Source organism: Diceros bicornis, chromosome 15 (assembly GCF_020826845.1).
Source record: "Diceros bicornis minor isolate mBicDic1 chromosome 15, mDicBic1.mat.cur, whole genome shotgun sequence".
Lineage (NCBI taxonomy): Eukaryota > Metazoa > Chordata > Mammalia > Perissodactyla > Rhinocerotidae > Diceros > Diceros bicornis.
In genome coordinates, this window is record NC_080754.1 from 64831779 (window position 1) to 64859232 (window position 27454).

Below are 27454 nucleotides of genomic sequence, written 5' to 3' on the forward strand. Positions count from 1 at the left end.
TAAGTTATTTTACATTCTTTTTTCCATACTAAGTCTTTGAAATCTGGTATTTTACACTTACAGCACATCTCAATTAGGACTAGCCACATTTCCAAGCACTCAACAGCCACACGCAGTGATGGCTACCTAGTGGACAGCACAGAGATACCGACGATATTGAAAGCTATGGGACTGGATGAGTGGAAGAGAGCCCAGGACTGGGCCTTGGAGCACGTGAACATTTAGAATTCAGGGAGAAGAGAAGCTGACAAACGAGACAGCAAATGAGAGCCCAGTAAACTAGGAGGAAAACAAGGCAAGTGTAGTATCATAGGGCTGTATCAACTGATACTGAGAAGTGGAGTAAAAAGAGGATTCCGAACTGTAGTTCGGAAGACGGAGTTGTTAGTCATCTTGGCAAGACAGTTCCAGTAGACTGGGGGCTCCTCCTGGGGAGCTGAAGAGAGAACGGCAGGTGGAAAGTGGACACGTCATGTACAGACATCGCAAAGGCAACGCGCTGCACATGACTTACCTCCTCCGACACCCTCCCTCTCTTCTCTTCCAATGTTCTGATCTCTATTGGGGGCCCACGCTAGAAACCTGGGAGACAAGCTCAAGTCTTTCTTTCAGACCTCATAGACTATTATTCACAAAGTCATCCCATCTCACCTGCTAAATACTTGTTCTGTCCCTTTTGCTCCATCCCCATTTCCCCAATATAGGCCTTTGAAGCCTCTAATCTTCCTAGCAGCTAATAATCCTCACGGTTATTCAACCTCTCGCCTTGTCACCCTCAAAATTCTGTGCGCAAAGCCTGGGGACTCTCAGAAAGCGAGGGATCGGGTTGTGTTGCCAGATTGAATTTTTAAAATCACAAATCTTGCAGTATTGCTACTCTGCTCGAAATCCTTTCATAGCTCCTCATGGCACAGGTTTAGTGTTTCTACTCGAGTTCCTTCTCTCCTTCCCAGATCAATACAAACACGCACACATGCCGCTCTGTTGCAGGCTTGCATCTTTATCATCCCTCCTACCACCGCCTCCCAAGAACCCACCCCCTCAAACAGGCGCCGTGACCGGCTCATTCTAACTACTCCAGTTTAGGTATCAACTTCAAGGAGCTCCAGCACTCCCCACCCCCTCCGCCGCCACCTCCCCGAAAGCTGGTTAAACTGACCACCTGTTCTCCCTTTCCCAAATGCCTTTCCCAGGCATTTCTATAGAATTCAGTGCTATTTCAGCCGCTGTTCTCACCACATTCATCCATTCACCATACTGTTCTTTAAAGTGTCAGTTTCTATCGCTCTCTCCAACTAAACCGTGAACTCGCTGAGGTCCGAGAGTTGGCCTTATTCCATTCTGCATTCCCGGCACCCGGCAGGCGTCTGGACGCATCAGACGGTGCTCAATCCAGGCAGCATTAGGAGCAGCCAGCGCTGCGCGGCGCGGAGAGGGGCGGCGCGCGCTCCCCGCCCCGGCGCAGGCCGGACCACCACGGAGCCCGGCGACTCTCGGCGCCCCGCAGTCCGCCGGCGCCAACTGGCCGCTCCCCGCCCCGCCCACCACGTGCCCACGGCCGCTCACGTGAGCGTGGCCCGGCGTGGCCTCCGCGGCGTCACGCGGTCACGTGACCACAGTCCTCGCTGGCCTCGGGCTGCGGCGCTTCCTCCCGACGTTGCAGCGGCTCTCGCTCGTCGGTGTCCCGCGGGCCCCATGGAGGAGGAGGAGGAGGAAGCGCGGGCGCTGCTGGCAGGCGGCCCGGACGAGGCGGGCGGAGGGGCGCCCGGCGCGTTGCCGGCCCTCTGCGACCCCAGCCGCCTGGCGCACCGGCTTCTGGTGCTGTTGCTGATGTGCTTCCTAGGCTTCGGTGAGCCGGCGGCCGGGCGGGGTGGGCTGATGATCAGGAATTCCCGGTGTCTCTCGGGGCTCGAGGGCCGCACTGAGCGCACGGGTGCCGCGCGGCCGGAGCGCAGCCTCTGCCTCCAGCTCCTGGGCTTCCCTTCGCGACCCTGTCCAAGCCTGTGCACGTGCTACCTATTCGGCGTCCCAAAGGTGGGGGTCAGGGGACCGAGCTGGGCGAGGTTGTTGCGCTCCTTTGCTCCCCGGGAAGTCTCGAGGCTAGCAGCTCGCCCCTTGCGGCCGTAGATGTGAAGGAATCCCTATTGTCAAGGTTCTTCTCACGACACTTGGTTCAGAAGGAATTCAGGAAGATGTAACTACCCCATTCTCCCCCCCCAAAAAACCAGTTTTTTTTTTTAACGAATAATTTGTTGGTAGTCCTGTCTACGTGTCTCTCTGGGAACGTGTGTGTGTGTGTCTGTGATAGCTTCAGTGAGGAGATGTGTCCTCTTCCTCTCTGTCGCCGTGCAACAGTCGTTTTGGACTGGACTTGTGGCAGGCTTGGCGGTGTTTGGTTTCAGTTACGAAATCTGATGACTGTGAAGGCAGTTTCTTCAGATAACTTTTAAAACATCTGCCTATGTTCCAGCGACATGCTAATGTCAGTATTAGTTTGGTATGAAAGTAATAATGTGTTTTTAGGGGGACTCACTGGACCCAGTGTCATCAGCAGGTTTAGGAACATTGTGGTGGATAACTTGATGCTAGTGATGGAATGTGTCAGTAGGGGTGAAGGATACTTTGGGTTTTAGTTTCTTGGCAACTCTTTTTGTCCCCCCCACCCTCTTTGTGGAAAGATGATGCCTATCCATTAGCCTTGAAGTATGGCGTTGGTATCCCTTACAGCGATTAAAACAGGAATCACAAATTTCTAGGTTTAGGAACAAAAAACAAGAACAACACAAAACACTTAAGATTGCCACTACTGAAGCAGACAGATTGGTTTTGGTAAATTATAGTTACCTGCCTGGGTTTCACAAGCCAGATTCATGCTTTTCTAGTGACAATTTTCTTTCTTTTGAACCAGCAGCTTCTAATATGTACTTTTAGAGGGAGTGAGTGGAGGAATGGAGGCACTATTATCTTGTGGCATACCAAAAATCTGTCAATTATGTTACTTTAAAAATAAATCTGAGTGCATGAATATCACACCTCTCTCCGCTTCTTTCTTACCCCTCAACAGACATTATTATTATGCCTTAATTTAATCCGTTAGAACTCTTTGTTTTTCTTTATTCCTGTTGCTGTATTCCCTAAATTATTTGATCTTGGGTATTCTTTTTGTAGAATTAGAACTCCTGTTTCAAGTGTCGGTCTCGTCAGAGTAGCTAAACTCCATTCTTCTGCTCTCAAGATAAGTGGTGACTTCAGGTAACATTTCTAGGAAACTACTGAGGATGTTGTGAAATTTCTAGTGTGTGTGTGTGTGTTTTGGTAGCTTTAAATCAGGAAAATATAGCTGCTTCATGAAGATGCTAATAATAGACATTATGAAGCATGATGAAAGTAAAATGGAAGAACAGTTAGTTGTTGATTAACTTCTTCATCCAGGTCCCCAGTATTTCTTGTATATGCACACTAATAATTTGTAATGATTTGGCATGTTTTCTCTGGGTATTTGGCTACAACTTAGAAAATATCGATGGACAAGGAAGTCGTCCAAAAAAGTTTGCACAGTGTCGGTCCTCAAGCCCCTAGTGTAAACATTTAAAATCACCATTTGAGTAGTAATTGCAGCTTGAAACTTTTGTGTGGATAGTATTATTATAAAATATTTGCTCTTCCTTTTTCTAGGCAGCTATTTTTGCTATGATAATCCTGCTGCCCTTCAGACTCAGATTAAAGGGGTAAGTTGCTTTTTCACCTTTGTTTCTTTCGTTGACTCTGGAGCAGGTGTAGCTTTTGAGGCATCATCAGGTCTCAGGTTGCCTAGTCTGAAACATTGTCCAATGAATCCATTTTAACATCTGTAGCCACCAAATCTGCATGCAGAGCAAGGAGTGTTCTTGAATTGGAGTGGCCACAAAGAATTCATTTATAGCACTTGTAACTTGATATTGTTTCACACCTTAGATAATTAAGTGCTATTTCCACAATATTGCCAAAAAGTATTAGCAGATTTTTGTTTGCATTTCACTCTTCCATTGTGTAATCGTCCGAATGACAAATGATTTGGTAAGATAGCCTTTTGCTTTCTTAAATACGTTTTTGTTATTTCATTTATTAAATGTGGGTACTGATTGCAGAGGATTGTCCATGTCCGTATTTTTAGTCTGGTTTTGTAAAATTATATTTGATGTTTACAGTTTCTTGTGTATTTAGATAGTTTTTTTCTTTGTAAGTTTTTTACCTTTGGACAGGGAGAAATACATTGATTGGTCCTTCACATTCTAGAATGAAAGGGAAAAAAGATAGGAGTTAGTGGGGGAAGGGTAAGGATAGGCTAGGATTCTCCTTTTCCAATTGAGGGAATGCCAGTGCAGGTGGTATATGGGGAATAAGAATAGAGAGGATACTGGCAGATGTGGCTGGAGGTGGTCCTGTAGTGAGGGATCTGATTGATGAAGGGATCTGATCCATGAAGCCTCTGAAATGGCGTGCAGACTCAAGGAGTTCCCAGGTGTGACCATTTTTCTGAGTCGGGCCATAGCTGTTATGCGATTCTCAAAGCAATTAGTGAACACAAATGATGAAGAAACTCCTGCCCTACACAGAAAGAATGTTTTCATTTGTTAGTTGCTAAACTTAACTGTTTGGAAAAAAATAGTTTTATTTTCTTTCCATATAGGATATGCAGGTGAATACCACGAAATTCATGCTGCTGTATGCCTGGTATTCTTGGCCCAATGTAGTGTTGTGTTTCTTTGGTGGCTTTTTGATAGACCGAGTATTTGGAATACGGTAAGCTTGAAAAAAAATCTCACCTATGGATAAAACCTGATTATTAGGAAAACACAGAACTAGGTTAAGGTATTTCTAGAAAGAACTGAATAAACTGAATTGACTGCGATAATCTGCTTTATTAATGTTTTTAGGATTTTAATATCTCTGGAATTGGTTTTTGAAACTTGGTATTTCAGTTAAGGTTGAGACAAGTAAATGCTGCTCCTGGAACAAGGTAACTCAGTTATCTAAAGGTGAATGATACCCTCACTTGGGATCAAGCAAACCAGGGTCTGAATCCCATTGCTGCTACTTGTTCAACTTCCTAGCTCTTCGGAGCTGTTCCTAGCTTCCTGAGCTTCAGTTTACTCATTGGTAAAATAAGGGTAGTAATTCCTGCCTTACAAAGATGGGGAGAGATGGAGGTACAGTATTTGGCACATATGTAGTATTTGCCTCTTCCGGCCCCAGTGGGATTTTCTCTTTCTGCCTTTCTTTGGACATCAAACTTTTTGTGACAACTTCTATTAGATGCTGAGGAAGGAATAACCCTATTAAGCTTTGTCACTTTTCATCCTTGTGGTTATGTGTGTGTTATTAAGAGGAATGTAGACTGGGAATATTTTCAGAAGGCAGAGGGCAAAATGATGAAGGATTTTCCAACCATGTCTGATGGAAAAGAAGTGAAGAAACTGCAAGTGTTTAGACTTGGGGACTAACTTTTAAAAATTTTGAAGAGTTAAAGGAGGAATTAAATTGATTTTGCTTGGGCTAAAGGGATAGAATTAGCCTGAAACTTCATGGGGACAGATTCCACTTGGTATATGAAGACTTTGCTCGGTCAGGTTGACAGGAGGGGCCATGAATTGCCTTGGGACTGTGGTCAGTTTTCCAGTGCTAGAGAGCTTTCAATAGAATGTGGTATGACAGTTCACAAGGATCTTGAGAGGGATTTGAGTTTCAGAAGACGGTTTACTCATATAATCTTTAAGGACTCTTCTAATACTGGCATGTTATTACTCTGGGGAAATGTTAATCAGATATTCAAAGTGTAGAATGTTAGAGGAGGCATATTTGCAATTGTATTAACATGGTTAGTATTTGTCCTTTTAAAAAGAGTTTTTAGTTATCAAGAATTGTAACCAGGGCCGGACCCGTGGCTTAGCGGTTAAGTGCGCACGCTCCGCTACTGGCGGCCCGAGTTCGGATCCCGGGCGCGCACCGACACACCGCTTCTCCGGCCATGCTGAGGCCGCGTCCCACATACAGCAACTAGAAGGATGTGCAGCTATGACATGCAACTATCTACTGGGGCTTTGGGGAAAAAAAATAAATAAATAAAATTAAAAAAAAAAAAAAAAGAATTATAACCACTTAACCTAGAATTCCTTGGAATCAATCCTAAACTTAGTAGAAATTTTATAATGTCCATTTTTAAATGGGAACCTTGGAAATTTCTTAGAGATTATCTAATAAGTTTTTTTAAAGAGATGATAATGGCTTAAACTAACATATGCCATTACTGAAGCCTCTGGAATCCCCTGAGAAGTCGAGACTTCTGTAGATTAGCATTTGGTCTAGGAAAGCTGCTGGCTTCAGGGGCAGACCAGCACTTCACTTTTCTTTCCTTGGAGGGAATGCAGAGGGGTCAAAGAAAACTGAAGTGAATTATTACTGAAAGACTTGGTGACATACTCTTAATTTATTCTCTCTCTCTCTAACAGATGGGGCACCATTATTTTTAGCTGCTTTGTTTGCATTGGACAGGTAAGAAAGGCCTGAACGTTCATTGATTATGTGGCAGTGACTTTTGAGTTCTTGTCTAATTCCACCAGCAAAGATGTGTTTAATGAATGCCTGACTTAATTAAGCAGGGTCCACAGGTGCCCATGTAGCATAATGCAAGTCCATTTTAAGCCTTCAGACAGATGAACAACAATATTTAGATTTCACAGATTTATTAAGAGGGAATATTAAAACCATCGTGGAAGTTGTGATTCATCGTAAGTTACTATTTCTCTTGAATACCTTGAATTTATTTTTTCATTGATTCTTCATCATAGGTTGTTTTTGCTCTGGGTGGAATATTTAATGCTTTTTGGCTGATGGAATTTGGAAGGTTTGTGTTTGGGTAAGTTATGCATAATTTCATTTATCCTAATATATTATTGTTCTAGTGTTCATCTATCAGTTTATTACAGATTTACAAAAAATATTGCCTCTTCTGGAGAACTACTTCAAATCCCCTGTTCATTAGTTTGTCTTAATTTTCCTTTAAAGTAAGCAACATTGTTGAGTGGGCGTGGTTGACTCTATGTGGGGCTGGAATATTAAATAGTTCCCCAGGAATGACATTTTTCCTGGGTGTTTTCTGTTATGTTGAAGACTGATTTAAACCTCATTTGGAAAACTACAGACCGTCGATTTCTAGGCTGGTGACTCAGGAACGTTTTGCTCTGTCTTAGTGGGTGAGGTGCAGGTCTTTTTGAACCCTGTTGAAGCAGCTTGAATGAGCAGAATACCAGTAGACTGATTGCTCCTCATGAATTTCTTGTCTGTTCAGTGAGCCCGTTCTGAGTCCAGCTTCGGGCTTCCTGCCCTGAAGGACGCAGATGACATAACTTATTCATGCTTTACACAGGTACCAGTGACATGTAGACATATGTGACGTACCCCAAAAAGTGCTCTAAGTGAGAGAGAAAAAACAAAATCTATATAAAAATGTGAAAGGGATTCAGAGATGGAAGTGTGGTCAGAAGTGGCCTCTTGGACGAAGTGGGCCTTGACATCAGTATAGGATTTGGATTGATAGGAGAGAGGGGACCTGTTTTTGGACTAGGACAGAGTGGTGAGAGGAGGGCTCAGTGTTAGGATGCGGAGGAGAGGAGGCTCCTCACTGAAGGCCTGGAGCAGGGAATGGTCAATATGTAGAACTTACAGAAGGAAAAGAAAAACCCAGGCGGTAGGATAATGTTGAGCGTGGATGGTATTTGCCTGAAAAGTGTGAATTTTTGTGCTTTCACAAAGTATGGACCACTCTCACCACTGAACATTTTATATAGCACACGTGGTGATGTGGTAACTCAGACTCCTTATTATTGCAGCGTATCAACTTCCCCAAGACTGAACAGTATACAGCCGCCGTTACCCTGTGCTCATGGACTTTGTGGGTCAGGAATTTGGACAGGGTGCAGCAGGGACTACTTGTCTGTGTGCCTGATGTCTGGAGCCTCAGCTGGGAAGATCTGTGGAAGGCTGGGGGCTGGAGTCTTCTGAAAGCTCTGGGACTCACATGTCTGTGCCTGGGCTGGGATGACTTGAAGACAGGCACTACTGGCTGCAGCACCTAGATGTGGCCTCTCTGTGTGGCGTGGCTTTCTCTCAGTGTGGCGAACTCAGGGTGGTGGGACTTCTTACCAGGCACCTCAGGGCTCCACGTGCAAGTGTTTGAGTGAAAAGGCAGCTGTCCCCTTCTACGACCCAGCCTTGGTGTCACACAGTGCCACTTCCACCGTATTCTGTTGGTTGAAGCCATCACAGTCCCACCTAGATTCAGAGGAGGGGCATAGACCTCATCTTTTGATAGGAGGGGTGTCAAAATTTTAAACCTGCTACATTGCTAACTGTGGTATTTCTTGAAAAGCTGTGACTTTTTCTTCCTTTCTTCATTTTTAGGATTGGTGGGGAGTCCTTAGCAGTTGCCCAGAATACATATGCTGTGAGTTGGTTTAAAGGCAAAGAATTAAACTTGGTGTTTGGACTCCAGCTTAGCATGGCTAGAATTGTAAGTATGAAGCCAAATAGGAACCAAAAGATTGAATCTTCTAATTATCTCTTAAAAATTACAGGATAAAGTGTGTTTGTGTATGATAAATTAGGTACTGATTTTTTATATATCTCTCTAGACCATGGTATAGCATTTACTTTACTTTAGTTAAGGCATTTCTAACCTTATTTCACTTAGGAAAGGGTGTAGAATGGCTAATTGAGTATTCATTAGTTTAGAGAACCTGGGCAGTGGGGGGGGATCTTCCAGGTTTTGTTGTCTAATTTCTTTACCCATTTTCGGCATGCCTGCTGTGGAAGTCCTCACATGTGGTTGTCCAGGCTCCGCGTGCACATTTCCCGTGGGTGGAAGCTCGCTGTGTGATGGGCAGCCTTCTAAGTCAGTTACCTTCGTGAGGCTCAGCCTCGCATAGAGGGGAGGTCTGCCTGTGCCAGTGGATTTACCTATGGCTCTGACATTTGCCCTCTAGTTCACATTTATTTCCTCTGCTGTGTGCCAGCACTTTGCTTATGAAGACAGCTCTGAAGTTCTTGGTCAGACATGCTCATTTCCTGTGGTTGGCTAAGCCACGTGACATGCGTCTCAGTTCCCTGACCATGGTGCTCACGCCTCTGTGGACTTACCGCAGGCCACCAATGCTCCCAGCATTTGGAACCTGGAAATGATCGTGGTGTTGCAGGTTTCGTCTGAAAGAGGGTACCGAGGGGAACAACGTTATGCTTTTATTAATGCAACCTATAAGGTGTTTTGACAGTCCCAAACTCCTTTAGGTTTTTTCCTCATAAACTCCTATGAATAGAGGTTTTTAAAAAAATCCTTGGCATTAAAAATCAAGGTCTCAAAGACTAATAGATGGCGTAAAAATGCTTTTAATGTATTCTTAGGGAAGAAGAAATCCAGTACAAAAAGTTTTTAATGTACTGTATTATCATAGGAAACATATAGCACATGTGTGTTACATATATAACATTTCTATATTTTTGTACATGTAGATTCTTTCTCATTTTTCGCTTATAAATAGTGCTGTTGTGTGACACTCTGAAAGTTCTCTGCCTCTCTGCTTGTTTCTGAGGCTAGGTTGCTAGGAGTGGGATTATTATTGAGTCAGAGGGTTTATTAGGGTTTCTTAGGACTGTTGAGACATATTTCCAGATTATCCTCTCAGAGATGTTCACATTCCCATCCGTGGGATATGAGAGGATCCTTTTTGTTGTAACTTGATATACAGGCTATTATTACTTTTAAAAAAGTCATTTTATCAATTTGATAGGAAATACCTAAATATTAATTTGTAATTCTTTGATAACTAGCGTGGTTTCCCATATTTTCTAAATTTTATCCACAAAGATCTTCTGAGTACTTCATTATGTATCTTGTGCAAGTCAAGATATGTCTGTGGCAGTTTGTGGATCTTGCTGTCTAATAACTTCTCACAGAAGGAAATAGGATCAGTTGAGCAAGACTCATTCTCAGTGATGCCATTGTGGTCACTAGCGGTCTTCAGGTTCTTTTCTGTGTGGACACAAGTTCGTTAGGATCCATTCAGCTGTGTTCTGAGGAGCCCTCAGTTTTTAGAAAGGAATCTCAGGGGTTCTGGGGTGCGGAGTGTGGTTGCTGGAGTGGTGGGGAGACCTGAGGAGGAAGAGGTGGGGTGAGCTGGTCCGGGCAGCCAGGGAGGCTCCGCTTTATCTGCTTTGTGTGCTAGGGTCCTTGTGAGATGCAGGAGACCCAGAGATTCCATTGCAGAGCTGCTGGGGTAGAGGGAGTTCGTCTTTTTGCACTTCTCTCATCCCTGCGCATCTTCAGAATGATCACAGGCTCTGGCGTTCCCTCTCTGTGATTTTTCTCTTGCCTGAGCTGTGAGTTTGTCGCGTTTAGACTCTTGAGCTGTTTTCATTACACCTTCAGGCCGTGGACTTCTCACTTTTCTTATTATTCAGGTCTTAGCTGGGGGTTGGAAGTCCAGCATGCTTAGATTTTTCTTGGTAATTTGTTACTTTTAAACTCATTATTTTGACAAATATTTATTGAACACTTGCCAAGCCAGGTCATGTTAGGCATTTTAGAATTAAAGGATTATTTAAGGCGACATCCGTGTCTTTGAGGAGCTTATATTTTTGATGACATTGGGGAAAGTTTCCAGTAGGTCTCCATTTACCTTATTGCTTGTCTGAGAAATGCCGTTGGCTAGCGTTTTGTAGAAAATAGCCATGTGAAATTTGCTGCCGTGTTGGCTGTGAGCAGACTGTTGCGGACGTGTTTGTTTCTCAGTCTTCAGTGTCTGACCGGTCAGCAGCATTTGGCACGGTCGGCATTCCCCTTCCTGATTTCTCATCTGGGTCCAGGACGCTGCAGTCCCGCAGTTCTCCTTCTGCCTTTCTGCCCACTCCGCCTCTCCCTCTTTTGCTGGTTCCCTCTCAATCTTCTCAACCGGTAAATGTGGGAGTGCCCCAGGGCTTGGTCATTGGGTGTCTTCTCTTCTCTTTGACCCACTTTCTTGGTGATCTTGTCTAGTTTTGAAGTTTTAAATAGCATGTGTTTGCTCCTGAATTTGTATCGCTTGTCCAGGCCTTTCCGTTGAATTCCACACCCATAGATGCAGCTTCCTACTTGACATTTCCACTTGGATGTCTAGTCGACGGATCAAACCTGACGTGACAGAACGCAGCTCTCGACGTTATACCTGCCGTCCCCCGCACCAGCTCAGACGGTGGTTCGCTCATGCTCAGTTACGGGCACCTCTTTTCTTCTGGTTACTCAGGCAAAATCTTTGGTGTCATCCTGAAATACCCCCTTCTTCCCCCCCCCCCACTCCACATATTTTTTGTTAGCGGATCTGTTAGCTTTACCATCAGAATATACCCATATTCTGACCACTTCCCGCCACGCCAACTGCTAGCCACCCTAATCGAAGAGTGCTCATCTCTCTTCAGGATTCTTGCAGTAGCACCCTAACCGATGGCCTTGCTTCTGCAATTGTCCCCACTGGTTGCCTACTTTGACTATAACAGCCAGAGCGAGTCTGTTAAAGCATACAGGGTCGTGTTGCTTCTCTGCTCAAAACCCCAATGGCTTCCCATGGCACGCAGAATAAAAGCCAAAGTCCTGATTATTGCGTAGAGCCCGCCTCCCCACCATTTCCTCTCTGGGACCTCATCTCATCCCCTCCCCTCTTCATTTGTGCTGTTCCAGCCTCTGCCCTCCTTGCCGTTCCTCTCGGGGCCTGTGCACTGGCTGTGTACATGTGCTACAGAAGGATCTGCCAGGAGTGCTCTTCCCCCAGATCTCCTCACAGCTAACTTCCTTCAAGTTTTACTCCAAAGTCACATTCTCAGTGAGGCCTCCACCCCTTTATATTCTCCCTATTTTATTGTTTCTTTACTTTTTTAAGCACTTACTACGATTAATATACTACATATTTTATCTCTTCTACCTCACTAAAGTGTAAGCTCTGGGAGAGCTGGAAGTTATTCTGTTTTGTTCTTTATTATATCCCCAGTATCTAGAACAGTGACTGACATGTAATCAGGCCTCAGTAATTGCTAAATGAATGAATAAATGAGAGGGTATTATCTACTATAATAACTTTTACTGTCTTACGGACATTCAGAAGATGACTTTTTTTTTCAGATGTCAGTACCAGGAAAAGCTGTGCTTTTTCTGAGCTAAGGTTTATTTTTTTCTTAGTACCTTGTGAATATTGTAACTTGTCATATTTCATTTTTGTTTTGGCTACTAGGAAGTTACAAATGTACTATACTATTTTGAATACTAGCATTTTCTATAAATTGGTATTTTTTGTGTAGTAATCTTATCTATGGCTTTGGTTAGTTTTTTCCTTGTGTTTTTTAAAAAATTTGTCTCCTGTTTAATCTGGATTCTACTTGTACCTATTTCTCTAAGCCACCTCATATCCTTTTTTTCAAATAGGGCAGAGAGATAAATGAAAATTTTGTTTTTTTTTTTTTTCTTTTTCTTTCAGGGGAGTACAGTGAACATGAACCTCATGGGATGGCTGTACTCTAAGGTTGAAGCTTTGTTGGGTTCTGCTGGTCACACAACCCTGGGGGTCACACTTCTAATTGGTTAGTGAATCTTGATGTCCCACGTTCTGTCTCTTCTGAAAGCATGTCATAGGAAGTATTGTGGCAGAGGAAGGAGCACTGGAATCAGGGTTAGACGACGTGGGTTAGAGTTTCATCTGCACAGTTCACTAGTTCTTTGACCTAATTAGCAATAGCGAAGCCTTCACCCCGTTTGTATTTGTATTTCCACTTCTTAAAGTGGAGGATCTTGTCCCCCCTTGTCTGCCTCAGTGTTGTCGTGATGTGCAGATGAGAGTGTGTGTGTGAAAACTCGGAAACCATCAGGGAACTTAGACCTGTGAGTACACAGACTGTGCGTACTGGTTTGTAGCAGAAGGGAGATGGTTTCCTTTTGATCAGACTCAGGCAGTGTGCCTGTAGAGCTTGGATGGTACAGAGTCAGAGGTGATGGGATGTGGCAGGACATCCGCTAGGTGGGGAGTGCGGAGCCTGGGTTCTAGTCCTGGCTCTAACTACTGCTGTCATCTTGGACAAGGAAGTTTAACTTCTGTGTCTCATTTTTCTTTTCTGTAAAACTGCGGGTGTCTGATCAAAACCGTACAGATCCCTTCTGGCCCCAGCTTCTCTCAGCTGAGGCTCTGCTGTGCTGGTCACTGGGTAGGTCATTGACAGGCCCGTGAGGCCCTCTGGGCTCGCCACCTGTGCTTTTTCTCTGAGCAGTGGGCTTTTCCAGGTGAGCCCCTCAGTGTGTAGGTGGTTGCTTGCAGAGCCCTAGAGAGACCTGTGGGGTGGTGGGGTGGATGTGCTGTGCCATCTTTTACTCCTTATAATTCCTTGGTGAAGCCTGGTTAAAAGAGGGCAGTGGAGGGGTAGTCCCAGACAGGCAAACTGGTGTCTGGAGACTCCTCTCTTCCCCTCCCTCTCAGATCATTTGCCTCACTTAAAACCTCTTGCTTACTCTTGTATTCCTTCTAGTTCCCTCCACAATGGAGAATTTGAGAATTTTAAAGAATTTTAGAGCCAGAAAAGACCTGTACTGTCATCAAGTCAAAGCCTGTTATCTACAGATGGGGAAATTGAAGCTCAGAGAGGTTAAGTTCTATGTCTAAGGTCACTCAGCTTGTTAGTGCCAGCAGTAGAACCCACTGACTCTCATTTTAGCAGTTTTTCAACTGGATCATATTATGTCAGACAGTTAGAGATTTATTTGTTTTACTAAGCTTCTTTTTAAAATTCTTGAGAAGTGTAAACTTTATTCCTTTTTTATCTTCATTTACTTTAATGACATGAGATCAGCATTTGGTGATCTCAGAATACTCAAGGAAAGAGAGCCTGAGCGAGCTGTGAGGTAGGGGAGTGGGCCTTTAGGCTGTCAGGGGGTAGGAGCAGGGGTTAGACTGTGGGAGGGAATCAGGAGGAAGATGAAGTGATCACAGCGTCAGACTTGCCTTTATGGTTGTTTCCCTGGCATCCATCAATAATTGGTGCTCAGACTGAGTTAAGAAGTTGGGACTAATTTGCTGGCTGGCTGTCAGCTTTCCTCAGTCTGTATTCTGCATTGCAGACTAGACCGGTGCATTCTAGTCTTTTCCTTCCCATCTCCAACCTCTTAGTGGGAAATGATGCAGCAGTAGCGACTGCTGACTGCCGTTGGTTGAGTGCTTGCTGTGTGCTCGTCCTTCCAGTCAGTCCTGATACCGTCACTGTGAGCTTTTCACATGTGTCTAGATACTAAGTTTTCTCTGTCAGTGTAATATGCTGCCTTTTTAGAAACCTTCTGTCTGGTTCTCTTTAAAAATCTCTCTTCATTTTTCTTATAGGGGGTATAACATGTATTCTTTCACTAATTTGTGCCTTGGTCCTTGCTTACTTGGATCGGAGAGCAGAAAGAATCCTTCATAAAGAACAAGGAAAAACAGGTAAGTGTAAATGCAGGAAAAGTGGGGCTTATCGTACAGTGAGATAAGTTTCTAATGCACTGTTGGAAACCCAGTGACGCTTAATACATGTTTTTTATCTTTTATTTCCAAATCTGTTTCCACTTGTCTAAATTTTTGGCTACATTTTTTTCCCCCTTAAACGTTTTTGGCAGAATTTACATTCTTGATTGTACTTAGTATATTTGCAAAACAATGAGTGTTCTGGAAGGGAGCAGGAAGGTAGGTATCAATTTTAGGTTTTGCTTTTTCTGATGTCTTTTTGAGTTATCCCAGAAACTATTCTGAGTAATTTACTGAGAAAAGTATCTTTTAAACTGAATGCAAAGGATAATCACATGATAAAAGAAAAATCATCTCGACTTAGGTATGGAAATTCATGCGGATAGCCTTTTCCCTTCCTTCTCTCAGGTGAAGTTATTAAGTTAACTGATGTGAAGGACTTCTCCTTACCCCTGTGGCTCATATTTATCATCTGCGTCTGCTATTACGTTGCCGTGTTCCCTTTCATTGGACTTGGGAAGTGAGTCTTCTCTAGCATTCCATTCTTGTTGGTTAAATTATAATGAGAACTCAATCACATAAATGTAAATTTTTTAGCTGTAACTCTTGCTTTCTGGTTATAATTTATATTTACATAGGAATTGTTTTATATTTGAGATACAACTGATTTTCTTAGCTTAAGGTTTAGTATTGGTTTAATACTTTATTATTCTTTGGAAGAAATACCTAATAACAGTTTTTGATTCATAATATGGATTTATTTTAATACTTGATTTTGGATTAATACTCTTTTTTATTTCCCCTTTATTCCTTGGTTGGGAGGCCTCTTATTGAGAATGGAGACTTTGTATGGTCTCATGGTGACTGGGCACGCTTCTGTTTGCTAGGACTGTGATTCCACCAGACTCAAATCCAGGGTTCAAAGCAGATTCTTCTTTGCTGTATCCTCTCCCTCCCTCTCCTTTTTCATTGGCACCTGCTTGAACAGAGCAGTGTGTGAGTGTGTTTGTGGGGGTGTGGCTTGTAATTATAACCTTTAAATTCAGGCTGTTGTCTTTAATAATTTAGACAAGAACCCTGTCCATTATTTAGCAGGGAACCTTATTCAGTACTGCTTTTCAGGAGAAGAAGCAGCCTTAATTCTGCGTAGTAATACATTTGGTTTTCTGAAGATTTGTGTGTCCTGTTTGCTGTATATGTAAAAGGGAAAAAAGGCAGGCATTAGTATATTTTATTTAGTTAGTGAAGTTTTTATATAAACACTACAGCTTGAGCTGATTGATTGAAGATGAATATCAAATAAGGTAGGAAAACAGGATCAAGAAGGAAAAGTTATTTTTATTCAGCTTTATTTTGCCTTTATTTTTTAAAAACAGCAGTTCTGTCTAAAGTGTTTATTTCTCTCTCTCTCTCTGTCTCTCTATTTTAGAGTTTTCTTTATAGAGAAATTTGGATTTTCTTCTGAGGCAGCAAGTGCAATTAACAGGTATTTCATTAATTCTGTAAGTGCTTGTGTGCGTAGTGTGGGTCTTTGATTATAAGCAAATGTTATGAGAGACAAGATGTACGTGACCTAACGCCAAAGTGTGAAACCAAGACTGTGTTGTGACTTAGAGTGGCCGTCTGTATTAATGGAAAACCAAAGAAGTCTTGGACTGCTCTTATCTTACTATTTACTGATGGCCATTTTAGACTAATGTTAGATTAATGAGTTAGGATTTGCTTTGCCTAATGGTTTTAGGGACTTTCTGGGGTTTTGTTCAGCTGTGACATATTTTATTAAATATCTTTTATGTTCTCTGGGCAGTGTTGTGTATGTCATATCAGCTCCCATGTCCCCAGTATTTGGGCTCCTGGTGGATAAAACAGGAAAGAACATTATTTGGGTCCTGTGTGCAGTGGCAGCCACCCTTGCATCCCACATGATGCTGGCCTTTACACTGTGGAACCCTTGGATTGCTATGGTAATGTCTCCATTGACAGCGGGGGGCTCAGGGCTTCAGCGAGGACTCTGTAAGTGCGTGTTGGGAAGCACATTTGGCTCCTCAGATGGAGTACTTGTGACAGTGGGGAAAACAATAACTTGATTTCAATTTCTACAAAGTAGCTATTTTTAAAGTATCAGTATTAACTGTTCACGCATAAAGTGTTTTTAATTTCATTTGTCTTATTTAACAGAGTGACCTTAATGCTGAAATAGAACTTGAAATAGTCTTATAAAAGCCCAAATGCTTATTAGTTCAATGTTTTTTTTGTACTTTGTTAAAAGAAGTCATTCCATCATAGGTGACAAAAAAAATCTATCGGCCCAATATCCATGATTTTGAATTCTTTTGTCTTTGACTCTTAGTAGGTCAAACAGTGATAATGAATTCATCAAGTTTTTGTTATCATTATTCAAAATGTCATTTTTAAGACCATAGGCTGAAGTGCTGCATTTCTTACCTGTTAATAAAAGATTATCTTGAATGTATATATATATATTTGTGCATTTGGTGAGAATTCTGTAGGACAGATTCCTGAAAGTTGAAATGCTATAGCAGAGGCTTTGCACATGTAACATCTTGATAGATACTGTGAACTTCTCCTCCAATAACTTTCTGCCCATTTAAACTTTACCAGTAATATATGAATGTGTCTGTTTTTTAGCGTCCTTGCCATTGTTGGACATTGGCCTTATTTTAATCTTTGCCAATCTCACAGGTGTAAATGATCTTATTTTAACTTAAATCATAAGGTTTCTTTTTTAATTGAAGAAAAAGTCAGCGTTAGGTGATGTTTAACAACCAGTGGTTGTTGTTGGTTTTCTGCCCTGCTCTCCAGTTGGGTGTTGATGACCCAGAGGTAAGATAATGGACCATTGGCGTGGTGTTGTCTTGATTGCTTAATTTGTAATTCCTAATAAATACTGGAGAATTAGCTTGCCTGAAACATTGGTAATAACTTTTGGCAAATTAGCTCTATTTTCTTGCTTGGTCCTTGACTGCACCTTGGGCCAGTTATGTATATATGCATATGATACAAAATGGTTACAACTGTGTGTGTGTATTTTGTCACTAGAGGCATGTTGTTAGAGGGGGCCAGGACTTTTTTTTATTGAATCTGAGTTTTAGCCTAATTGCGATAAAATTTGCATGAATATTCATATATTAGCTATTAAGTCACTCTTGCTAATCTGCAGCAAAGGAAAATCACCTTCTGGTTAATATAAGACTTTTAGCCTTTTCCATATTGCTTTCTGTAGTGTCTCCTAGGACTCTCTTATTCATTACTTGCCTGTGCATTGTGGCCAATGGTGGCATTTGTAGTTCCTGAGCATCAACTGGGAACTGCATATGGCTTGTAAGTATTTGCACCATGGATCATGTAATGTCTGTCTGCTGTATCAATTTAATTATCATGTGAAACTCCAGGTTTCCTGAATCTGGTCATCTTCAGGCTTCTGGGACAGCTCTAAACCTGAAAATACAGTAGTCTCCCCTTATCTGTGGTTTCGCTTTCCGCAGTTTTGGTTACTCGTGGTCAGCTGTTATCTGAAAATATTAAATGTACAATTTCAGAAATAAACACTTCTTAAGTTCTAAATTGCGCCCCATTCTGAGTAGCGTGATGAAATCTCTCGCCATCCCACTCTGTCCTGTCCGGGACATGAATCCTCCCTTTGTGTGGTGTATCCAAGCTGTATATGCTATCCCTGTTAGTCGCTGAGTAGCCGTCTCAGTTATCAGATTGACTGCTGAGGTATCGCAGTGCTTGTGTTCAAGTAACTGTTTATTTTACTTAATAATGGCCCCAAAGCAAACTTAATTATTAGTTATTGTTCTTGATCTCTCACTGTGCTGAAGTTATAAATTAAACTTTATCATAGGTATGTATGTATATATAGGAAAAAACATAGTATATGTCGGGTTGGTATTATCTGTGGTTTCAGGCATCCACTGGAGTCTTGGAACGTATCCCCTGCAGTTAAGGACACCTACTGTAACTGGATGAGTCAGTTAATCTATTTATGGTATAATTGTGGCAACAAAAATATTCCAAGCCTCCAGCAGGAGGTCTGGAGTTAAGCTAACCTGTAAGAGGTCATTGCTGACATTACCATCCCACTGCCTATTGATTTGAGAGCTTCTCAGTGAGAAGTTGAGTTCTGGTCTCTGGCCCAAAAAGGCAGAAGGGGGAAACTGTACCCCTGGTTGGTATTCACATAGCCCTTCCTTTCATTCACATAGCTCTTCCTTTCATTAGTTCATACTGCACTTAATAAGACAAGCTCCTTTACCTTTGAGCATAAAGTCTAGTAGCATAAACAGTCATGGGATAAAAATCTAATCAGGTCATCCCTGGCTGAAAACATCTCTTAACACTGTGTGTGTGTAGTTTCTAGATACGGCTATTTATAGTGAATTGTTAGTCTGTGTGTAAAGACTTTTGAAATTGAAATGTTTTTGTATTTCTTAAATCGCAGCATGCAGTCCATTCAGAACCTTGGGTTGGCGATCGTTTCCATCATTGCTGGCATGATATTGGATACTCGGGGATATTTGTTTTTAGAAGTTTTCTTCATTGCCTGTGTTTCTTGTAAGTGTGCCATGTGGCAACATTTAGTTTCTTTTAATACATAGCAGCATGTTCTCATTTATACTTTTAGGTTTTTGTTGTTATTGTTTTCTTTACCCTCTTTTAAACCAAATCCGTAAGGTGTAGCTCTCAGATTTGCCTAATTTTTAGCCTGTGCATCAGTTTCCTCGCTGGTGACTTTCTAGTTCTTTGAAGATTCACAGGCATTTTTCAGGAGATTACTATGCCTAAAGGCAGCAATGGAATCTGCTTTGTATTCTGTTTTAAATATTTATGGTTTTTAAAAAACATTTTCCCCTAAAGTGGAACCATTAGAAGGGTCCTGAGTATGTCCCTGGTATGAATGTGTACACGTTGGTGTGATTTAGGTGTGAGTGCTCATGGATTATTCACTAGACAGTTTTAAATTGCTTTCATTCTTAGTCTTGTTATTTAATTTTTACCTGTAATGATTCATTGGTTGAAAATAGGAAGCATTAGGAAACTGTTGAAAACTGTACAAATAAGTCAGCATTTTTTCATTGATAGTCTTGACCATACACATAAATTGTGTTCATCTGAAAAAAATTCTCATATAATATATCAGATGTCTTTTATACTTTGATTAGGTGTTTAAAATGGCAAACCCTAGTGATGATTTTATCAGACTTAATTTCATTTACAGGGGGTATAGACTATCTGTACCTCAAATGTGGTATTTGCAGATAATTGCTTATGAATAGTGTGAATGCATTTTATTATCTCATAATTTTAGAAATAAGCACATCCAATTTTAAAAATATATTATTTGTTTTTAAAAAGTGGGTCATATAAGAATTCAAAATACTAGGTCCTGAAAGTGTTTTTGTCTATATTTTTTTTTTTTTTTTTTTTTGTGAGGAGATCAGCCCTGAGCTAACATCCGCCAATCCTCCTCTTTTTTTTTTTTTTTTTTTTTTGCTGAGGAAGACGGCCCTGGGCTAACATCGGTGCCCATCTTCCTCCACTTTATATGGGACGCCGCCACAGCATGGCTTACCAAGCAGTGCGTCGGTGCGCGCCCGGGATCCGAACCAGCGAACCCCGGGCCGCTGCAGCGGAGCGCGCGCACTTAACCGCTTGCGCCACCGGGCCGGCCCCTTGTCTATTTTTGATGCTGCAACATTTGGTTTAATTCAGTCCTTCAGTTTCATATATATTTGGTTCTCAAATCAAACACCATGCCATTTAAAAATGTTTTTGTTGCTATATTAATTTAAAGTAGATTAAGTGTGCATCACTTGTTAAGGTAGAAAGCCAAGCACCGGATTTCTGAGGTCTTCACTGGCTCTGGGCGTCTAATGACCATGCTCTCATTTTGGTTAATTTGTAAAATGGACATGGTGTTTTCAGACCTAAAACCCCCAAAGGATTACTTCTATTTGGCTCTCTGTAAAAAGATCAACAGGATAGGGGCTGGCAGGGGTTTTTGGGAGGTGCCAGGAAGGACCCGCACTTACAAAAGGAGAGGAGAGAGGGGCAGGGGTGATCCTGCGGTGGGTCGGCCCCTCTCCTGTAGGAGTCTCAGTTTCTCTGTTTCTGGCCTTGCCATCCCTGGGCTCAGGTAGCCCATGGAGAAAATGGTCTGTAAGTTATTTTCAGTGCTTTTTGGAAAAGAAGGTGGTGTTTTATTTTTAAATGACAGTTAATAAAGATTTGATTTTGTGTAAGCTTTACTTTGTAACTGTGATCACATAGGAATCATGGGGAAGAGGTACATGTTTTTTAAGATCCTATGTTTTTTCACTTCCAGTGTCACTTTTATCTGTGGTCTTACTCTATTTGGTGAATCGTGCCCAAGGTAAGTAGAATGATGGGTGGATCATCTGTGGGGTCCCTGGATTGTCTCCATGCCTCTTTAGAAGCCAGTGCTTTAGTTCATGTAATAATGACATTCCGTTCATAGTGATGGGAACATGTTTCATTTTGTAACATATAATTTTGTATTCTGGACTTTCACGTTTATTAAAATTCTGGTCATGTTCTTTCTTGCCAGGTCAATTTAAATTTTGTAATATAAAATTTTAGATCTTTTTATATTAGCATAAAGAAGTATGGCATTTTTTAAATAGCCTAAAGCCCTTCATGTGCTATTGTCTAATATTTTTAAAAATAAGTAAACAAATTTATAGCTGCAGTTTTCATTTTAAGTTTGAAAAAGTGTTTGTATATAATGAGAAATGAGAGATTTTTTCTTTTGCTAATACATATACTACATGCATTTGTGCTTTTTTCTTTATTCTTTATAAGATTTTGATGTTACCCTTATTAATTTTTCTAACTTGTTTGCCCCTTCTATTTACTTAGAAGGATGTATATATGTGCTGTTTAAATAATTTTAGGTCATTTCCTTTAATTTCTCATAATTTTTGCTATTACTGGATATTAACACTATTTCAGTTAACAAAACTTGAAGCAATATGTAAGTCCAAACTAAAAAAAAAAATGCTAAAATTAAGGAGTGATTTATTTGTACCATATAAGGATTTTTTTTTTTTTTTTTTGGTGAGGAAGATTAGCCCTGAGCCAACATCAGTTGCCAGTCCTCCTCTTTTCCCTGAGGAAGATTGGCCGTGGGCTAACATCCGTGCCTGGGCTGGCCCTGTGGCTTAGCGGTTAAGTGTGTGTGCTCCGCTACTAGCGGCCCGGGTTTGGATCCCGGGCGCACACCGACGCACCGCTTCTCCGGCCATGCTGAGGTCGCATCCAACATACAGCAACTAGAAGGATGTGCAACTATGACATACAACTGTCTGCTGGGACTTTGGGGGGAATAAAAACAACAAAAAAAAAGGAGGAGGATTGGCAATAGATGTTAGCTCAGAGCCGGTCTTCTCAGCAAAAAGAGGATTGGCATGGATGTTAGCTCAGGGCTGATCTTCCTCACAAAAAAAAAATAAAAGAAAATAAAAAATAACATCCATGCCCATCTTCCTCTACGTTATATAGTGTGGGACGCCTACCACAGCATGGCTTGACAAGTGGTGTGTGGGTCTACACCTGGGATCCGAACCTGCGAACCCTGGGCCGCCAAAGCTGAGTGTGTGGTGGCCCACTACACCACTGGGCTGGCCCCTGTATAAGGATTCTTAAACGCCTTTTTCGTTGTGTTGGTTCCAGGAGATCAACTATTTTTTCTCATCTTCCATAGCCTTTTCTGTTACTTTAAGGTATATCAGTGCCAGTGTGTGTGTGTACACGTGTGCGTGTTTAAATTTTCCTTTTGATAGCTGTAGTGAAAAGATTCTATGCTTATTTGTATTTTAGATGGGAACCTAAATTATTCTGCAAGACAAAGGGAAGAAATAAAATTTTCCCATACTGAGTAAGTATTGAAAGAGAGAAAAGTTATCTTTATTTTGAAATTTTAAACATCACTATTTTATTTCACGGTATTGGGTTTAGATTTTTAAGAAATTATAGTGTTTTTCTTGAGTTTTGAGAGCTAACAGTTATCTTTGGAACTACTATAACAAAATTCTTATTTGTATCAGAAAATTTTAAAAGGTGGATATCAAGTATTAAAATGAAGGGGAAAAAAATCGGGCTTTAAATTGCCATCTGAGAGAGAAACCTGTAGTATTTGTAATTTATTGGAGGAAAGGTCTTTGTCCTAAGTACTTGTGCTTAGGTCACCCTGATATTTCCTTTTTCCTAACTAGTTGTGGTAATTTTTCATCTTATCTGGTACTAACATGCCATTCTGTGTTTTCTGACTCGTTTGGAACAGATTAAAGTAGATAGTGTGGGGTGTAAGTTTAATTAATTTTTTTCCATGAGTCTATGCTAAAACAGAGTAGTGATCTATTTCCTGCTGTTATTTCTAATTTTTTTAGACACTGAATTTTTTATGATTTAAAAAATTTATTTGTAAATATATACCATGTGACTAAGTTTGGTGAATTTGAATAGCTTAAAATCTGGTAGAACGAGGCTGTGTTTTTTGGGGGGTGATTCTTGGTCATCTCAAATTCCTTTTTAATGTAGTAATTCTACTTCTAGAAATACATCTTAAGAAAATAATCAGAAGTGTTATGAGTTTTAAATATCTTTATGACAGTCTTGTTTCTTATGTCAAAAAATTGGAAACAACATAACTGCCACCAAAAAGGGAAATGGTTAAATATATTGACACATCCATATAATATGCTGTTAAAATCATGTTTTAGAAGGATTTTTAAAGTCAGAGATACTTAATGTATCATAGTTAAAGTTAACAAAAGATAAAAATGCAAATATAATATCCTAATTTTGTTGAAGAAAAGTATGCAGGCATGTGTATTTCTTAAACCTATTATTGTTTATAATAGAAAAAATACTGAAAGAAAAATCCCCAGATATTAACAATTCCTTTTAAATGGTAGAGTTACAAAAATTTTTTTCTTTGTCTGTATTTTCCAAAGTTTCTGCATTGATCCTGTGTTACTTTTATGATCAAGAGATAAAAGATTATCCAGCAAAATGTTTAACTTGTAGTATTTGGCACTACGTGCTTTGTAATGCTTATGTGGTTTTCATTTTGTGAACCAGGTGGGGCTTCGTGTTCTTTTGATAATTTATTGCATTATGTTTTGCAGATGAGAAGTTTAAGTGACTGTCATGAGAATGGGCTGCACACATCATTGGTTTAAAAACCTCCATTTTAAAATTTTACTTAGAGTTTAGTCATTAGGAAAAATAATGGTCTGCAAAGTTGTTACATTTATATTTCAAAGGCACCTATTTCGGAGTATATTTGTGAGGACTGTTTTAGCGTGTGTCTTTTGCGTTGTGTATTGCTGAAGAATTCTACTTTGGAACAGGCTACTCAACAGTGAAGTTTAGAAAATTGCTCTGAAACATGCAGGTAACTTTAGTAAGGACAGTAAATAAAGACAGGAAAACATTGGATCTTGTACTGAAATAGTTAAGGAATACTTGTCTTCTACCTTTTGATTTTTAAAAAATATTAAAACACTGATTTTAACTCTTATTTATGTGGAAGATTATCTCTATTAGAAAAGTCTAAGTTGGAATAAAGAAAATTTGCCTAATTACAGTCTTTGAAAGGTTATGGGAATAGCTTTTTCTCCAGAGTAGGACCTTAAGTAACATTTTTGTTTTTCACATTAAATAAAATATGGATATGAAATTTCTCTGACAAACCTAAACACTTGTTTCTTTTCCTCCCCAAAACCCCAGTACTTGGTTGTATATCCTAGTTGTAAGTCCTTCTAGTTCTTCTATGTGAGCCACCACCACAGCAGGGCTACTGACAGTGCTGTGGTTCCGTGCCTGGGAACGGAACCTGGGCTGCTGAAGCAGCAGAGTGCACTGAACTTTAACCACTAGGCCATCAGGGCTGGCTCTTAAACACTTTTTAATTGACAGTCTTAGCATATCATATATTAAAGTCAAGGAGTTTTTCCTGTGTGTTGCTCTACGTGGGCATGCAGATATTTTAGACAGCAACTGTTCAACTCACGTATTTAGCTGGTATTGTTTAAAGTATGTGGCAAACAGTGTATGCTTAAAAGTCCTGGAACATATTGAAAGTGCATTCCTTATTCAGGGTAAGTTTATTTACATCCGTTTTTCTGATTTACAGTTTATTGTTCAGTCGTTAGTTCTTGAGGCTTTGACTGGCCTGTGGCTAGTGCATGTTGGCCTTGCCGGTTGGCCAGAGTGCAGGAGTCCGCTGCTGCTGGAGGGCTCGAGTGGTCTGACCCTGCCTCACCCTTGCCACCACCCCTGAGCCCCAGCCTCAGGGAGCTGCTTATGTTTTTTTGAATGCGTCATGTTCCTTTCCTTCTCCGGGGCTTTGTCCACACTGCTCTCTGGTTAGAGTATTTTATCCATGATTCTCTGCTGCCTAGTTTCACCTGATTTACAACAGAAAACCTTAGCCTCAGCACAGAACCATTCTTCCTATGGAAACTCTTCCACACCCCTCAGGTTCTTCTAAAATTCCTGTGATCTTCAAAAAACTCGGTCCTTTTCCTTCTTAGCTTACCTCAGCTTGTAATGGAGAATTTGTGATGGTGTGGGTGTGGGTGTCTCTCTCTTCCTGTAGATTGTAAGCTCCATAAGGGCAGGGACTGTGTCTGTTATGTTAGTGACGATTGTGTCAACAGTGCCTAGCACAAGTAGGCACAAAATAAATATTTTTTGAATGATGTGTAAATAAAAAGGAGAATAAATTGAAATAACCTTTTTGGAGGATAAATTGACAGTGTGAATAAAAATGCCTAAAAGGGGGATTGTGGTGGGCTGCATGCCTTTTAGCAGTTCCATTTCTAGTAATTTATCCTAAGGAAACCATCAGACAGATGTGTACAGGTATATATTTTAAGAAAGTATCTTCATTGCAAGTTTGTTTGTAATAGCCTAAAATAGGAAATTACCCACATTTATAAGAATAGGAGATTTAAGTACATTGTATCATATGCTTCAAGTGAAATATGAAGCAGCTGTGAAATGGTTTCATTGAAGAACATATTGATGTGGCGTGGTGGCGTTATTATGTGGAGGATTCAGAGTGCTACTAATTTTGTAAAAACCAAACATAAACACCTGAAGGATATGTACATAAATGTTTCTGGGTGATGACTTTCTTTTGCCTTATTTATATTTTCTAATTTTTCAAGAATAGCTATTGTGTAAAAAAAGTTTAAAAAAATCCCACAAAGGAGATAATTCAACGTATTTGAGTAATACCGTTTGAAGAAAGAAGTAGGTAGTGTTCAGAAGGGAGGAAGGTAACAAGTAGTGTTTTCCAAAGAACTTTGGGGATGTAGGTGGGAGTTAAACAGGGCCCTGAGTTAGAAGTAGAATTTGTGTTGACAGGAAGAAGATTGCACATGAAGGGAATCATAGGGGACAAAAGAGAATAGAGAATAGGGTAAAGGCTAAAGGAAGTAATGCACTTACTGTTTGGTCCAGTGGTAGCAAAGAACAGCTTCAGGTTGTCTGCGAGCTATCCGTGATTTCTGGAATGCCTTGCCTTATACCAGTTGGCTTCTTCCATTGGAGTGTTCTTGGAGTGCCCTGGGGCATCTGGGTGTAGGCCTTGGGCAGAGGTTTACTGCCTAGAGGTTGATGGGGAAAACTGATGTTTTGTAGGAAATGCTGAAGAATCCGTGACATCGTGCAGACAGGCCAGACAGCCAAACCTATTACAGACTTACTACCACTTATTCCCCTGAGGTATTCGTGTATATGGTCTCGTACTCAAGCACCTGAGTCCTCCACTTGCTGGATCTTAATCAGTCCCACATCTTGGCAGCTGCCCTGCTTAACTTGATTTCCTAAACTGATTTTTCCCCTGCAGGTTTGACTGCAAATCAATTATGTAATGAGAATCAGTGGACCTACAAGGCATTCCATTTGGGAGAAGCATGACTTTGTAGGAGTTTGTCTTTTTGAAGAGGATGACCTTCCGTGCTTGTCTCCTAAGTTTTACTAGGTGGTGGCTTTCTGTGCTTCCATTTCCTGATTAACAAAGTAAAAGATCACTAGAGTTCTTTCTAGCGCTTGTTCTTAATTTATGAAACATACAGACATGGTTGAGTACCAGATGTTAGATGTGTATTCCTTGATGGATGACTTAAAACATTGTCTATGGAAATCTGTCTAGCCATCCCTTGCATTTAGTTGATTGGTTGGATAAGATGGGTCCTCCTGGGATTGCGTTCAGATTACTTTGGGCACCCTGGCAAGTAAATGAAGCATGCTCGGAAATTTCTAGGATGCAGTGGGTTTACAAACAGCCGCAAGTGTGGGCTGGTACGCTTTCAAGCTTCTGGCAAGGCTTATCCCACTCCTCTCTGCCTCTCCACCCCCCTCCAAATACTCAGGTTTGTTCAGTTTTCCAAGGAAAATCTCATTATTTCGGTGGTCTGTGTTTTACTATGTTCAGGTAGTTTTTAACCTTTCAAAGCAGTCCCTGTCTGCCCTGGGGAAGAGGTAAATACAAGTTTCAAGACAAAAGATAAATCCCTCTTCCCCTTCCCCACCCAGTAGAGCCCAGATTTCACAGGGTCCAGTGGACAAGAGATGGACAAACAGTTGATAGAGTGAGGTGGGAGGAGGATGAGAGAGGAGAGAGGCTGGGTTTGAGCTGGCAGCAACAGGGATGGGAGAGTTGGGATGAGAGAAGCGGCTAGAGGGAGAACAGGGTCTTATATTAGCAGCAAGAAGCCTGGCCAGGGACATGGAGGTAGTGGGGAGGTGGGCCTGGAGACAGGTTATCTCAGATTTTAGAGTCATTGCTCCTGGAATGGAGTGAGAGTGTCAGAGAAGGCAAGTGTCATCTTTGGGTTCTGGTGGGTCCGTGGAGGTGG

The 27454-nt window shown here is 41.2% G+C and overlaps 1 protein-coding gene across 1 annotated transcript; it reads left to right on the top strand.

The window, feature by feature from the left end:
* Positions 1 to 1628: 1628 nt before the first annotated feature.
* On the top strand, positions 1629 to 24035 carry MFSD1 (major facilitator superfamily domain containing 1). Its single transcript, XM_058556459.1, has 15 exons — positions 1629 to 1849; positions 3676 to 3728; positions 4670 to 4782; positions 6489 to 6531; positions 6828 to 6895; positions 8440 to 8548; positions 12534 to 12636; positions 14418 to 14516; positions 14946 to 15057; positions 15967 to 16023; positions 16345 to 16501; positions 17782 to 17879; positions 19003 to 19115; positions 20887 to 20934; positions 22401 to 24035. Exons 1-15 carry the CDS (start codon positions 1696 to 1698, stop codon positions 22460 to 22462), a joined length of 1389 nt encoding a protein of 462 aa, XP_058412442.1. The 5' UTR covers positions 1629 to 1695; the 3' UTR covers positions 22463 to 24035.
* The last annotated feature ends 3419 nt before the right edge of the window (positions 24036 to 27454 follow it).

Excerpts from the sequence above, each read along its gene's own strand:
- MFSD1 (XM_058556459.1), top strand. The coding sequence starts at position 1,696 with ATGGAGGAGGAGGAGGAGGAAGCGCGGGCGCTGCTGGCAGGCGGCCCG. Across the intron at positions 14,517-14,945 it reads TAAAGAACAAGGAAAAACAG|GTGAAGTTATTAAGTTAACT; the intron begins GTAAGTGTAAAT and ends TCCTTCTCTCAG. Across the intron at positions 19,116-20,886 it reads CTTCATTGCCTGTGTTTCTT|TGTCACTTTTATCTGTGGTC; the intron begins GTAAGTGTGCCA and ends TTTCACTTCCAG.